The sequence below is a fragment of the Pseudoliparis swirei genome, chromosome 5 (genome assembly GCF_029220125.1).
Source record: "Pseudoliparis swirei isolate HS2019 ecotype Mariana Trench chromosome 5, NWPU_hadal_v1, whole genome shotgun sequence".
In the NCBI taxonomy this organism is placed as follows: domain Eukaryota; kingdom Metazoa; phylum Chordata; class Actinopteri; order Perciformes; family Liparidae; genus Pseudoliparis; species Pseudoliparis swirei.
In genome coordinates this window covers 24,396,302-24,411,389 of record NC_079392.1, presented here as the reverse complement: position 1 = coordinate 24,411,389, position 15,088 = coordinate 24,396,302, and the positions used below count along the sequence as shown (strand labels likewise).

General features: G+C 47.2%; 1 protein-coding gene across 2 annotated transcripts in view; it reads right to left on the bottom strand.

The window, feature by feature from the left end:
* ncanb (neurocan b) overlaps positions 1 to 15,088 on the bottom strand; it is a 122,700-nt gene that overhangs the window by 73,708 nt on the left and 33,904 nt on the right. For both annotated transcript variants that reach the window (XM_056414984.1, XM_056414985.1), the window contains exons 5-8: positions 11,232 to 11,406; positions 8,903 to 9,030; positions 4,429 to 4,725; positions 2,906 to 3,664 (exon numbers count right to left, since the gene is read on the bottom strand). In XM_056414984.1, coding sequence (XP_056270959.1) covers positions 2,906 to 3,664; positions 4,429 to 4,725; positions 8,903 to 9,030; positions 11,232 to 11,406 — 1,359 coding nt within the window. The remainder of the gene's footprint in view (positions 1 to 2,905; positions 3,665 to 4,428; positions 4,726 to 8,902; positions 9,031 to 11,231; positions 11,407 to 15,088) is intronic.

The following is a 15,088-nucleotide window of genomic DNA, read 5'->3' as shown; positions in this document are numbered from 1 at the left end:
GTTTTCATTAACGCCGCGGCGGTTGGCATCGGATTCCAGGTTTGCGCAGCGGGGTGGAGTATTTAAATTAATAAAGTCGGGGGTTCGGGAAGAAAAGCCGACGGCCTCTCTCGGATCATTCTTCTGGATGTCTGAGGGAGGCTCTGAAGTCTTTTATTGTTTCCTCCCCGTAAGCCGCCGCCGCCGAGCATGTGTTATTTGTGGCGCCATTCAAAGCATTGTTGCCTCTCTTTCGCCCCGAGGCCGGGCGACACTCTCTTTGTCCGGTTAATGTGGCTCCTTTTTGGCCCGGCGACCTGATTCCGGTCTGGTGGTTTATGGTCCAGCGACCTCATCTAATCAGTAGTCTGGCTTCATCGCCGTGGTTACGACGCAGAGGAAGTGATCTGGGGCGGTGACCTCGAGGTCAGGGTGAACTCGCTCCACTGTGGGTGTTACCTTTCAGGATCTCCAGCTCGCACACATGCCACACACACACACATACACACATGCACACACACACACACAAACAGACACACACAAACACATGACACACACACACACATACACACATGCACACACACAGACAGACATGTAACACACATACATACAGACAAACACACACACATGACACACACACAGACAAACACACATACATACAGACACACACACACATGACACACACACACACACACACACACATGCACACACAAACAGACACACACATGCCACACACACACATGCACACACACAGACATGTAACACACATACATACAGACAAACACACACACATGACACACACACACTCAGACACACACAAACACATGACACACACAGAAACACACACACATAACACCCACACACACATGACACACACACACACATGACACACATGCACACACACAGACAGACATGTAACACACATACATACAAACACCACACATGACACACACACACAAATAACACTCAGACACAAGGACACAGAAACAAGACACACACCCCACACAGGAGGATCCACACACACATGGACACACAACACACACATGTAACACAATGACACACACATAACACACACACAATGAATAGACACACATGAACACACACTAGACATATTCCACACAGACACCACGATACCCACACACAAGGCACACACACAGACACACACACATGACACACACACGCACACAACCACACACACACACACTTAGACACACAAAAACACATGACACACACCCCCAACATAAGACACACACACATGAAACAAACACAGAAACACATACAGATGACACAGATACACACGTGACACACACACAGACAAACACACACACATGACACACACAGACAAACACACACACGCACAGACACACACACACACATACATGACAAACACACACACACACACACACTAATACTAACACTGAACACACTAGAACCTCTGGGGTAGAACAATGTGTTGCGTTGCAAGCAGCCGGTTTCTGATTGGTTGCTCAGAATGAGCCGTGACTCTTCACCAAGGTCTTCTTCGCTCCAGACCAACATTTACCAGCAAACCTCTTACCGCAAAGCAAATTCAGATTAAAGCTCGGCGCGTGCTCTTCCCGACAGCCGGCTCTGTAAACATCGATATATATATTTATATATATATATATATATATTTCTGAATATGAGAACGAAGCCTCCGCTCCAACATGTTACATCACTGCATGCGGCAGAACACTTTGTGTTTGTTTGCAATTACAGTTTAATTTACTCAACTTCAAGTTGCCCCGCGGAGGAATAATCTGTGTGCATGCTCGAGGAAAAATTAGAGAGAGAGAGAGAGAGGAGAGAGAAGAGGAGAGAAGAGAGAGAAGAGAGAGGAGATAGAAGAGGAGAGAAGAGAGAGAAGAGTAGAGAGGAGAGCAAGAGAGGAGAAAGAGAGAATAGGCGAGAGAAGAGTGAGAGAGGAGAGGAGAAATGAGAGAGGAAAGGAGATAGGAGAGAATAGGCGAGAGGAGAGGAGAGAGGAAAGGAGAGAGAAGAGAGGAGAGCAAGAGAGGAGAAAGAGAGAATAGGCGAGAGGAGAGAGAGAGGAGAGGAGAAAGGACAGAGGAAAGGAGATAGAAGAGGAGAGAGGAGAGAATAGGCGAGAGGAGAGAGAGAGAGAGAGGAAAGGAGAGAGAAAGGAGATAGAGAGGAGAAAGAGAGAATAGGCGAGAGGAGAGAGAGGAGAGGAGAAAGGAGAGAGGAAAGGAGATAGAAGAGGAGAGAGGAGAGAATAGGCGAGAGGAGAGGAGAGAGGAGAGGAGAAAGGAGAGAGGAAAGGAGATAGAAGAGGAGAGAGGAGAGAATAGGCGAGAGGAGGAGAGAGGAGAGAGAAGCGAGGAGAGAATAGGTGAGAGGAAAGAAGAGGTAAAGGGAGTAGAGAGAGGAGAGAGGAAAGGAGAGAGGAGAGCGACAGATTTAGACAGAGAGGCAAGAGGAGAGGAGAGAGGAGCGAGGAAAGGAGAGATAAGAGAGGAGAGTGAAAGAGGAGAGAGGAGAGAAGAGAGCGAGAGATTTAGAGTGAGAGAGACAGAGAGAGAGAGAGAGTGCAACAGAGAGACTGTTTGATAAGCACCACATGAGCGGATCTCGTAATTCCCGGCGACATTTACCGTAAACGCATCAGGACTCTATTTGAAATGTTTCAATTCGCCCGGATTTCTATTATTTCTTTAATTCATTCAATTTCTTTAACCAGGAAAAGCCTCATTGAGAGTAAAAATCTCCTTTTGGAGAGCGTCCTGCCCGACAGCAGCAGCACATGACTCAAAGTTTCAGACCCGACAACTCAAAACAGAGACGGACAATAAAAAAAAGAAGAAAGATGAACAAAACAAAGCAAAGCCTCAGGTCGTCACACCCGGTTCACACAGTGATTGTAAAGCTGAGTTCACATACACACCTCTGGACGGCGGCTCGCGGGTCGCGGCGCCGGAGCCTCGTTCTCCCGGCGGAGCGTGGGTGTCGTTTTGCCCCGCGCTCTGGACTGCAGGCACCAGCCGAATCAGCGGCGCCGCCTCCTTCTCCCGCTCGGTCAGACCCTCCTCTGGGTTCTGAAGTCCGCCGGTAGACGTCCTGAAGGAGGAGCCAACGCCGCCGCCGGCCCGGCGCTCCGTGATGGCGTTGTCCACGCTGCCCTTGTTCCCGCTCGCTTTGGGTAAACTCAGGTTCCTGCCGGACGTTTCTCCCGGCGTCGACGGGCCCTCCTCCGCCTCCTCCTCCGCCTCCTCGCCTCCTCTCCAGTACCTGAAGGGCTTCATCAGAGTGTTCACAAACTCAGCCAGCACGCCGTTACTCGTCCGGTGCGGGGGAGTCGGAGAGGCCGCGGACGGCGACGGCGGGGACGATCCGAAATAGCCGCCATCTTCTTCTTCTTCTTCTTCTTCGTGAGCTGAGCCTCCGTGGCTCTCCGGGTCGGCGAGGCCCGTGGCGTTGCTCGTCGTCTGCGTGGCATCGGGCTCCTCCCCTTTCACCCCCCGGCCCTCCTCCGGCCCGAGGTGGAAGACGACGTGGTCTTCGCGGATCTCGGAGGAGTTGCCGACGAAGGCGGTCCAGTTGGAGGTCTCGGGGAACGGGGCGGTGACCGGGGAGACGGGCTCTGTTTCGGGGGTCCGGTACGAAGCTCGTGGCTCCGCGGCCTGGACGACTGCCGGATGGAGAGCTGCAACACACATCGAGAGACGTGTCACCAAAAGAAACCCACTCGACCGGCGGTACCTGAACCTCACGCTGCAGCGAGTCTTTTATCGCTACTCCTACGAGACCACGAAAAAATCTCATCGTTTTTCGAAATGAATAAACTTGTGTTTATGAGATGGCATCGATGATGTCATCAACGTGAACCACCAACGGTTCTTTAAAGAACCCTGGTTTGAAAGGTTCTTTGTGGAACCAGATATGGTGCCTTAAAGAACCATTTTTCGAAGGTTCTTTGAGACACATTTATAGGTTCTTTGAAGAACTCTTTAAGGAAATGGTTCTTTAAAGAAACTTGGTTCTGGCACACGCCAGTAAACCAAACATGTTATCGTTTTTGTCGACGTTTCGACATCATCCGTTTTAAATATTAACGCCGACGCAAAAATAAATACAAGCTCCAGATGAAGAATCGCCGGATAATCGACCAGGAACAATGTCGGCAAACAGTCTCAGCTGGCTCATGATCAAAGGTCAGACCCAGAGGAACAAATTCATGCTCTTTCCATCCCTCTATCCCTCCATCACAACGAGCCCTCATCTCCGTCGGGGAACACAAACATCGCCCAATCTCTCGGCGACTACGCTTCCCGTGCGACCCAAACATGTCGGCGCTAATAAAAAAACAACGACAAAAAACAGAACGAGGGGCCCCTCATACACCCCTCCCCAGTCCCCGCCCCTCCTCCTGCCGTTGCCGTGGCAACAACGTCAACGGCGAGTCGGTACCTCGGTAGCAGAAGGCGTCGTACAGGTCGTCGGTGTCGGGCGACCCGGTGCGGTCGGCGTTGCTGTAGACGGTGCGCACCCCGGCGGGCTCGTCCCCGCCGCAGTTCCTGCGCGGCGCGTTGATGGGGTAGCGGGCGCTGCCGTCGGCCAGCCAGCCCGGGTCGCACTGGTCCAGGCCCGCCTGCCACGCCAGGTACAGCTGCCCCACGGTGGCCAGCTGGGCGCCCAGGGAGTGGCAGTGGGTGGAGGCCGTGGCCAGGCTCAACTTGTCCGGCACCGAGGAGTGGAAGACTTCCCCTGAGGGAGGAGGAGAGGAGACAAGGAGAGGAGACAAGGAGTTCAGTTTGAGGGCCTTCTAGACCTCGGACTACGTCCTGGTTGATTGTTTCGGTTTCGTTTGGTTGCGCAACATAAAGCTTCGGTTGAATGTCTGTTTCATGCATTCTGTGCACACTGAAATAAAATGGTTCCTAAATGGTTCTTTAAAAGGCTTTGTGGTTCTACGAAGAACCATCACCGACTGGAGAACCATGTTTTAGTTTGAGGCACCTTTATAGGTTCTTTGATGTTACTCTATAAGGAAATGGTTCTTTAGAGAACCCTGGTTTGAAAGGTTCTTTGTGGAACCAGAAATGGTGCCTTAAAGAACCATTTGTTGAAAGTTCTTTGAGAAACCTTTATAGGTTCCTTGAAGAACTATTCAAGGATATGGTTCTTTCAAGAACCCTGGTTTGAAAGGTTCTTTGTGAAACCAGAAATGGTGCCTTAAATAACCTTGTTTGAAGGTTCTTTGAGAGACTTGTATAGGTTCTTTGAACTATTTAAGGACATGGTTCTTTAAGGAACCCTGGTTTGAAACGTTCTGTGGAACCAGAAATGGTTCTTCTATGGCGTCACTCTGAAGAACCATTTTTGGTTCCAAATGGCACCTTCATGAGTCTGTGTGTCTTCTTTTACTTTAAAAACAACATGTTTTCCCACATTTTCCTTTTCTTCTGTGTCAACGTTGTCAAAGCCACAAGAGACACCGTCTTGAACTAGATGTGAAACATTTTTTGGGGGGATTTGCAATAACAAAAGAAATCAGTGATTCAAAGGACGGAGCGTAGAAAGAAAAGCTCTTTGAATTCAAAGCCGTTGCAGAGGGGGATCTATAGGAGGAAGACGAGCACACAGACCGACACTGAAGGAGAGCCAGACGGAGAGAGTTCAAGAGCGCGGAACAAAAAAACCGCTGCAACCGAGGATCCACCGGCACGTCGCTGTGTGGTGGGAACAACAACCCTGAGCGGAAGGAGTGGACATGGGGAGTGATGTGGAAGGGAAAGGGGGAAGATCAGAACGCACCAGAAGAAAAAGGGTAGAACGGTGGCAGGATGGACTGTAAATAAGAAAATAACTCCTTCTTTCTAAAAGTCGAGTTTGTCATTTTGGTCTCTCGCTATTTTGTATCTGATTGAAGCCTTTTTATATGACCACAATTAACTTAACATTCCCTGTGAAAGGGTTAAAGTTACAAGATAAAAACATCAACAACGCCAAGACCGGACAACCTGTCAATCACCTCGTAGCCCCGCCCCTAAAGCGAACACTGCTGTACGGCATATTTGACTCTCGATCAGGGGTGTCCAAAGCCATGTCCATTTTTTATTGACCCGCAGAAAATTCTAAAAATATATAGGAATACGGCCCACACATGAAACATGAAACATGAAACTTGCACTTGCAGTTCTCAGGGTCACCACTAGGTGGACTTCTGGCTTCAACAAGGCGGATTCTCCGCAAAACAAAAGGAATCAAAGAGGTTTGGGTCTAAATATGGCAGAACCAAAAAAAACGATTGCAACTTCGAACATACCAGACGCGGTGGGAACATTAATATTAGAGAAGACACAGTTTAGCAAATAGCAGCTAAAGTGCTAGCTCAACTATCGGATTATCGCCGCCCGAACAAAACTACCAGTTTTTTGTAATAAAAAGGTAAATGAAAATCCATGAATGGAAAGTTGTAATGAAGGATGTTTTTTTTCTTTAAGGATATTCAAATATATATATTATAATAATTCACCTCATTTTATTCATTTTGTTAACTTTAATAGAGCTGAGGCGATATACGTGGCCCGAACTTTGGGAAATGGTTCAGTCTGTGGCCCTCACTCTAAAAAGTTTGGACGCCCCTGTTCTAGATGGACCACAGTTTATGAACATTGCGCTGTAATGAAAACCGTAAACTCATGTCCAATGTTTACTGAGGGAATAAATCATTTCCTCATAGACTTCTATACAATCCGACTTCTTTATAAGAGTCACACTCTACTCCCGGAGGCTAATTAATACTGATTTATGATGGAATAAGAGAAGAAATCACGACTGTGAAGATTTTAACACAATTAAACATTCCTCATACAATAAACCACAGAGACAGAGAAAAGGGACATGATTGTGTATTGAACAACAGAGATAATGAATCAAGCTTTTCCCTGTTGTTATTAATTAATTAATGTTACAGAATAGGAGCTAAAACACTATGTGTCAGCTCGTAATTTGAGTTTGATTAAAGACAATTATCCTCTGATTGCTTCAATCAGGCTGGAAATGTCCCAGAAGGAAAATTGTCATCTGCTGGATACGAAGTCGATAGGTGGTCACGCAATCTTCTCTCCTCGGCAGCTCGTAGCTGTAATAGCTCCGGTACTGTAACTCCTATACTACTATTATCCTTAATAACAGTTGTGGACACACCGGCTCGCGCAGCAGGCGACCCGGGAACACTCCCCCCCGCAGAGCTTCTGATTGTGTTCAAAAAGCCAACTGCGCTTATGATTGTTCACCGGGGTATGCAAATTTACGGCGAGTTTGTCCACCGACTTGATTATCAATGTGAAAGCAGGATACGTGCAACGTAGAAAAACAGGAAACCACAAAAAGCTCAACACAGCAGGATGTGGCACCCCAGGGAGCTTAAATCCAGAGCCTGCAGGTGCATGCTGGGAGCAGAGGTGTGTGAGGGTTTTACGGCAGGCGATGGCCATGGAAGACGGTCGTACACTGCCGTCACAGGAAGGGGGCGCTGCACTGTTGGCCCCTCCCCCCCCCCCCCCCACGACCGTGAAGAAGACACTTTTAATATAGTATTAAAGTACAGTGATCTTATCTCGTAATGTCAGCATTTTAAAGCGACAAACAGGAAGTGCTGTCAACGAGCCACGTCTCGATGAAAAGTGCCCCACGCAGACGCCATGCTGAGAGCCCTGAAGCCCCGCCCCCCCCCGGCTCACACAGCGTTATCCCGCTGCGTGTCTTAATTGCACCAACTTTGAAATTAACTGGTCTAGAGATATGTAAAGGACACACACATACACACACACATATATACACACACACACACACACACACATCCAGACAGTGGGGAGTATGTCATGTGTGAGTGGCACAGGAGTTATCGTGAAGCGTTCTCTCCATGATCCCTCCTGTTACCTTTGACCCCGTTCAAAGTTTAACGTCTCAAAATAAACACATGATTGGCGTCGATGTTTTTTGCTTCATATTTCACGACTTTTCCTAATTTAACTGGGTAAACGTGAAATGAACATGATTGTAGGTGTTCTTTGGTGTCATAATTTGAATTATAATAATTTTCTGGCGGTTTAACTTGTGACCCGACTCACGACATGTGACCCGACTCACGACATGTGACTCGACTCACGACATGTGACCCGACACACGACATGTGACCCGACACACGACATGTGACCCGACTCACGACATGTGACCCGACACACGACATGTGACCCGACTCACGACATGTGACCCGACTCACGACATGTGACCCGACACACGACATGTGACCCGACTCACGACATGTGACCCGACACACGACATGTGACCCGACTCACGACATGTGACCCGACACACGACTTGTGACCCGACTCACGACATGTGACCCGACACACGACTTGTGACCCGACTCACGACATGTGACCCGACTCACGACATGTGACCCGACTCACGACATGTGACCCGACACACGACTTGTGACCCGACTCACGACATGTGACCCGACTCACGACATGTGACCCGACTCACGACATGTGACCCGACACACGACTTGTGACCCGACTCACGACATGTGACCCGACTCACGACATGTGACCCGACTCACGACATGTGACCCGACACACGACTTGTGACCCGACTCACGACATGTGACCCGACTCACGACATGTGACCCGACTCACGACATGTGACTCGACTCACGACATGTGACCCGACTCACGACATGTGACCCGACTCACGACATGTGACCCGACACACGACTTGTGACCCGACTCACGACATGTGACCCGACACACGACATGTGACCCGACTCACGACATGTGACCCGACTCACGACATGTGACCCGACTCACGACATGTGACCCGACGCACGACTAAAGCCAACACACATCGGCGTGGAAGCGGCCGGCGGCTCTACCTTGAAGCTGCTGGGCAAAGCAGTAGACATCAAACAGCTCGTCGGGGGACCTATCGCCGTAGTTACGGACTCCAGGTGAGTCCTCGCGATCGCCATAGCAACCGGGCCGAGGCGACTGGATGGGATACCTTTGGAGAGACAGGGGGGAGGGGAGGAGAGGGGGAAGGGAGATTAATATAGCACGGCCATGAAAAAGACACACACACATACAAATACACACACATACACAAACACACACTTACACACATACACGTAGACACACACACACACTTACACACATACACTTACACTCACATGCACACACATATACACACACACATATTCACAAATACACGCACGCACACATGCTCACATACACACACACACCTACACATGAATACACACACACGCAGACACATGCACGCACGTACACACATACAGATACATACACACACACACACCTACACACACACGCAGACACATACACAAACACACACACATACACACATACGCATACACACACATACACACACACATCTACACACAAATACACACACATGCAGACACATGCACGCACATACACAAACACACACACACACACACACACATACACAAACACACACACACACACACACCTACACAAACACACATACACACACATACACATTCAGGTCACATGTCGTGAGTCGGGTCACATGTCGTGAGTCGGGTCACATGTCGCAATTAAAAGTTAAAAGTTCATTCTTTTTAAAGACCAAACTTCACACAGAGCTGTGTTTTCAAAGAGGCTCCTACATATACAGTGCCAGCGAGGTATTTCATATTGTGGATGATAAATTGTTTCTTCAGTGAAACATCAGATTTGTAAAAAAAAAGAAGTATATTGAGACCCCATTGGTCCTGTCATCTTTCACACTGAACAGCAGAACCAGTGGCCTTGGTAACTGACTGACATTCACATATGTCACGTTAACCCTCTGGAGGCTGGGGGCATTTTATACATTTTACAAAAAAATGTTAATTCACCTTTTAAAGGCGTTTGCATATGACACATCCCCACGTGTTCTACATCAAACATTCCAGAACAATCTCAGCTCTATTCAATGAGGCTCAGTTGTCCTCGTGCCGTGTTCTCTGCTCTCTGACTGACAGGCTGCTATAGAGCCTCACCTGTGAGGTGGGAGGTCCTTTGTGATTTACTGAGTGTTCATTGGTTGTATTTTTCCCAAAATGTTGACAGACAAACGGATTGACCAATCACGGTGAAGGTTTCGTGTGACGAGTTCTTTCCGCGCCGCGTCACCCGACGCGTCGCCCCTCCGTTCCTCTGTGTATCAGAGGGGGAGACAGGAAGGAGGAGCAGGAGGAAACCCGACTGATTCATCCACGAGTTAAACTGATTTATGATCCTTATTTTCGCGGAGAAATAATTGTTTTAAAAACGGAAACAGTGTTAAACCGTATTGCCGCGGTTTGACACTCGGTTTGAGTGTAAAAACTTCAAGGCACACTGGAAGTAAACAAAGTTGTGTTAAAATATTTTAGTGCGTTAACGCGGCCAAATTAATCGCATAGATTAACGCGTTAACGCTGACAGCCCTAATATATATATATATATATATATATATATACAGAAAAACAATGGTTCTTCAAAAGGCTTTGTGAACCATCACCTACTTATAGGTTCTTTGAAGAACTATTTAAGGTCATGGTTCTTTAAAGAACCCTGGTTTGAAAGGTTCTTTTTGGAACCAGAAATTGTGCCTTAAAGAAACATTTTTGAAGGTTATTTGAGACAACTTTATAGGTTTATTTACGAACTCTTTCAGGACATGGTTCTTTAAAGAACCCTGGTTTGAGAGGTTCTTTTTGGAAATAGAAATGGTGCCTTAAAGAACCATTTGTTGAAGGTTCGTTGAGATACCTTTATATATGTGAAGAACTATTTAAGGTCATGGTTCTTTAAAGAAAATTGGTTTGAAAGGTTCTTTGTGGAACCAAAAATGGTGCCTTAAAGAACCATTTTTTAAAGGTTCTTGAATAACCATTTCCTGAAGGTTCTTTGAGACACCTTTATAGGTTATTTTACGAACTCTTTAAGAAAATGGTTCTTTAAGGAACCCTGATTTGAAAGGTTCTATGTAGAACCAGATATGGTGCCTTAAAGTACCATTTGTTGAAGGTTCTTTGAGATATCTTTATAGGTTCTTTGAAGAACTCTTTTAGGACATGGTTATTTAAAGAAACTTTGTTTGAAAGGTTCTTTGTGGAACCAGAAATGGTTCTTCTACTCTGAAGAACCATTTTCAGGCATTCTGATGCTGTGGGAGTACGCCTGTAGAACTCTCACCTCACAGTCTGGTCCGACAGCCAGCCGGCGTCACAGTTGTCGTATCCGTCGGCGAAGGTGGCCTGCAGCTGGCCCGGCGTCGCGATGACGGCCGAGTTCTCCACGCACACTCTCTTGGCGTCGGCGAAGGACAGGGCGTAGCGGTCATGCGGCGCCCGGTAGTGAAACACCACACCTGGAAAGCCAATCGGTGAGAGCGGTCAGGGAGGGGAAGAAAAAAAACGACGAATTTACGACCTCCGAGGGTCACGGGAACATTTGGGAATCGTGTACCGACGTTGTTCCCGCCGGCGTTGGAGGAGACGACACAGCATTTCAGGTTCAGCGGCGCACGAGCGTGAATCTCATTTGCATCCGAGAGTCGGCGGCGGGCTTATCGTTGGAGAAAAGAGTCGTTGCCCTTGGATACGGCGCGTGGCAAACGGCGGCGGTATGTTTATTTTGCTGCTTTGACAGCACACACAATGTCACCCTGCTGCCACCGCCGCTCTCATGATGGAGAGACTAAGTAGGAGTGAGTTAGAGGAGGTGCCTGTGTTACACGCTTCACATGTACAGAAGGAGCGGCCAGATGGGTGGAGACGGGAATAAAAAATGGGAAGTCGCAAAAAAAAAAAATCAATCAACTTGGATCAAAGTGAGACACAATTCTCTTTCCTGTGACAGGGGCATATATTCCACTTAAATGGGATGGGATTAGCTTCAGAAGTGTCCACCTAGCACTCCCTCTCCTCCCTCCTGCGACATGAAAGCCGGCGGCCACGAACACGGGTCCTTTATCTTCCCTGGCTTTGTCTGGGAGAGTGACAGAGAGAGAGACTCCTGCGAGATGGAGGGCCGCATGGCAATTTGGGGAGCGTTAGCGCTCCGGGCGACGGCCGCGGATACCGAGCGGGGCCGGACCAAAACCCCAGCGGACCATCGAGGAAAAATCCTCTTTCTATCTTTTCATCTCGTTTTTTTTCCTCCGGATTTCTCAGTTTCATCCGCTCTCATTGGAAGTCGGTGGAATCTGGTCCAAACAGAGATGCAAAGCTCGATGGCTAATATGTACACTAGAGAGACAAATGTGGTTCTCCTCTCAGTGTGGGGAACCTGGTCTTATTCCACATACTCTACACCTCTATTTTTAGGAACATGAAGGAACCATTTGTAGGTAGGCCCCTATGCTCATTGAATGTACGATGCCCCCCTTGTAGCACTGTTAAGCAGCTGATTTATCTTGCCATTATTGGTTATGTTAAGTTGTAATAGTTTTATTTTGATAACATCTGCAGAGGTCTTATGTTTTAAATTAATACATCTAGAAAGATATTATAATAGACAATATTAAGGAGAATATTGATATTGATATTAATGTATTATGAAGTATAGGGGTAATGTTTACTCTATGCGAATGTAAATGGCAAGAATTAATGTATATTGCATGAGAGTGACTGTATGTTAGTATTATAGATTGACGAAGCCGGTTGAATTCCGTGAAGTGACTTACAATAACAAGAGACTTTTATTGTGAAGGTGACTAATGCCGACAATAACAAGACGGGACTCTTATTGTGAAAGCGACTGGAACCGGAAGTGACTGTTTGACCGGAAGCAGGAAGAGTATATGAGACTCCGGTGTTGGAGAGAGATCGTGCTCTTTCTCAGGTAAGCCCCGACGGAGGAGGCTGTGCTCTCGGAAGGTGCCGGGAGCCGGCAGCCTGGACACGAGGGAGAGCGCTTTAAATGTTTGTTTCACATTTCCTGCCATTAAATGTTGATAACTTAATCCACGCGCGTCCGGAAGCCTGTTTTTCCACCATCTGCGAAGTGCCCAGTTTCCGAATACTCAACAGTTAGTACACCTCATTTGTAGAGTATAAGCTTTACTTTACGATAAAAATGTTTTCATGTTTGATATATATTTGTGGAAACATGTGCTGCGTCTCGATTTGCATTCTTTAATATATACACTTGGTACTTGTGTCAGCGCATTGACGCTGTCAAGTGTAGGTAAATGCACTGTGAGCACCTCATTAAACAGAGGGCACAGAGCAAGCAGGTAAAAAAACATCACATTGTCCAGTGAACAAAGAAGCCGTGAGATATTCTCCCTCAGAATGCAATTTAACATTCAAAAGAAGAATTAGTGACAGAAGGAGAAGAAGAAGAAAGAGAAGAAGAAGAAGAAGAAGAAGGAAAAGAAGAAGAAGAAAGAGAAGAAGAAGAAGAAGAAAAAGAAGAAGAAGAGAGAAGAAGAAGAAGGAGAAGAAGAAGAAGAAGAAGAAGGAGAAGAAGAAGAAGGAAAAGAAGAAGAAGGAGAAGGAGAAGAAGAAGGAGAAGAAGAAGAAGAAGAAGAAGAAGGAGAAGAAGAAGAAGAAGAAGAAGAAGAAGAAGATGAAGAAGAAGGGAAGAAGAAGAATGGAAGAAGAATGAAAGAAGAAGAACGGAAGAAGAAGAAGAAGAAGAAGAAGGAAGAAGAAGAAGAAGAAGAAGAAGAAGAAGAAGAAGAAGGAAGAAGAAGAAGAAGAAGAAGTAGAACAAGAAGAAGAAGGAGAAGAAAAAGAAGGAGAAGAAGAAGAAGGAGAAGAAGAAGAAGAAGAAGAAGAAGAAGGAAAGAAGAAGAAGAAGAAGAAGAAAAGAAGAAGAAGAAGGAAAAGAAGAAGGAGAAGAAGAAGAAGAAAAAGAATGAGAAGTAGAAGAAGAAGAAGGCGAAGAAGAAGAAGAAGAAGAAAAAGAAGAAGAAGAATGAAAAGAAGAAGAAGGAGAAGAAGAAGGAAAAGAAGAAGAAGGAGAAGAAGAAGAAGAAAAAGAAGAAGAAGAAGAAGAAGGAAAAGAAGAAGAAGGAGAAGAAAAAGAAGGAGAAGAAGAAGAATTACTCCAATGCTGCAAGTGTCCTCTCTGCTGAGAACACACCAGCTGTGTTTGATTCGAAACACTTAACTGTTGAAATGTACACACGGCACCATTAAGTCCAGACTGTGCGTGAGAGTACCAACAGACGCACTTTAATTGAGACGCATCGATTGTCTAATCTTTGAAATCAGAGTCACGGCGTTGCGAGGAGTTACGTTACCCGGTGATTCAACAAATCTGACGTGAGCTACCGATGCTGCATAAATCAAAACACCGGCGTCGACGTCGTCAGTCGGAAGCAGCGTCTCACGGTGGCTGGAGAACATTTAGTGGGCGCCGGCAAAAAAAAACTATCTCTATCTCCTTCTCTATCTCGTTGTTTCAACGATAACAATATTTCACCGCGCCCCGTGCCGATAGACCACCCGGATGTCCAAACAGCTGTGAGCGGCACCGTCCGGCAATAGGTGAGACGCGGCCAATTGACCGGTCAATATGTGCCACGGAAAGAGATAAAAACGGAGACTAAGCGGTGAGCGAGTAAGACGGCGGCGGCGGCGGGGGAGATATCACGATGGAGACGGAGAGAGAGAGGAAGGACATCTCGTCGAGGGCTCCGGCGCAAACTGCTCTACGAGAGGAGCGGCGCGGATTAATATGATATTGATACAGCCGGGCAGTATCAATACCTGCTAATTAATACTTTAAGCACTCAGTAGAATTAGCCGCCGTGGAGCGTGACTGTCAATTAGGACGAAGCCCTGGAGAGGGCTACTCCTCGCTAGCCGCGTAATTGGTTTCTCTGAAGGAGCGATTTTTATAGCGCGTTAATCGATTGGCGGAGAAGGGGGAGGAGCCACGGTCTCCATAGCATCGTGATGCCCCCCCCCCACCCCCCCAGCTGCTCTCATGGAGAACGATGAGGTGATCCGCTCGCTTAACCCTTGTGTTGCCTTCGGGTCAATATGACCCGATTCAATGTTTCACCCTCCTGTTACCTTTATATTTACTAACATATT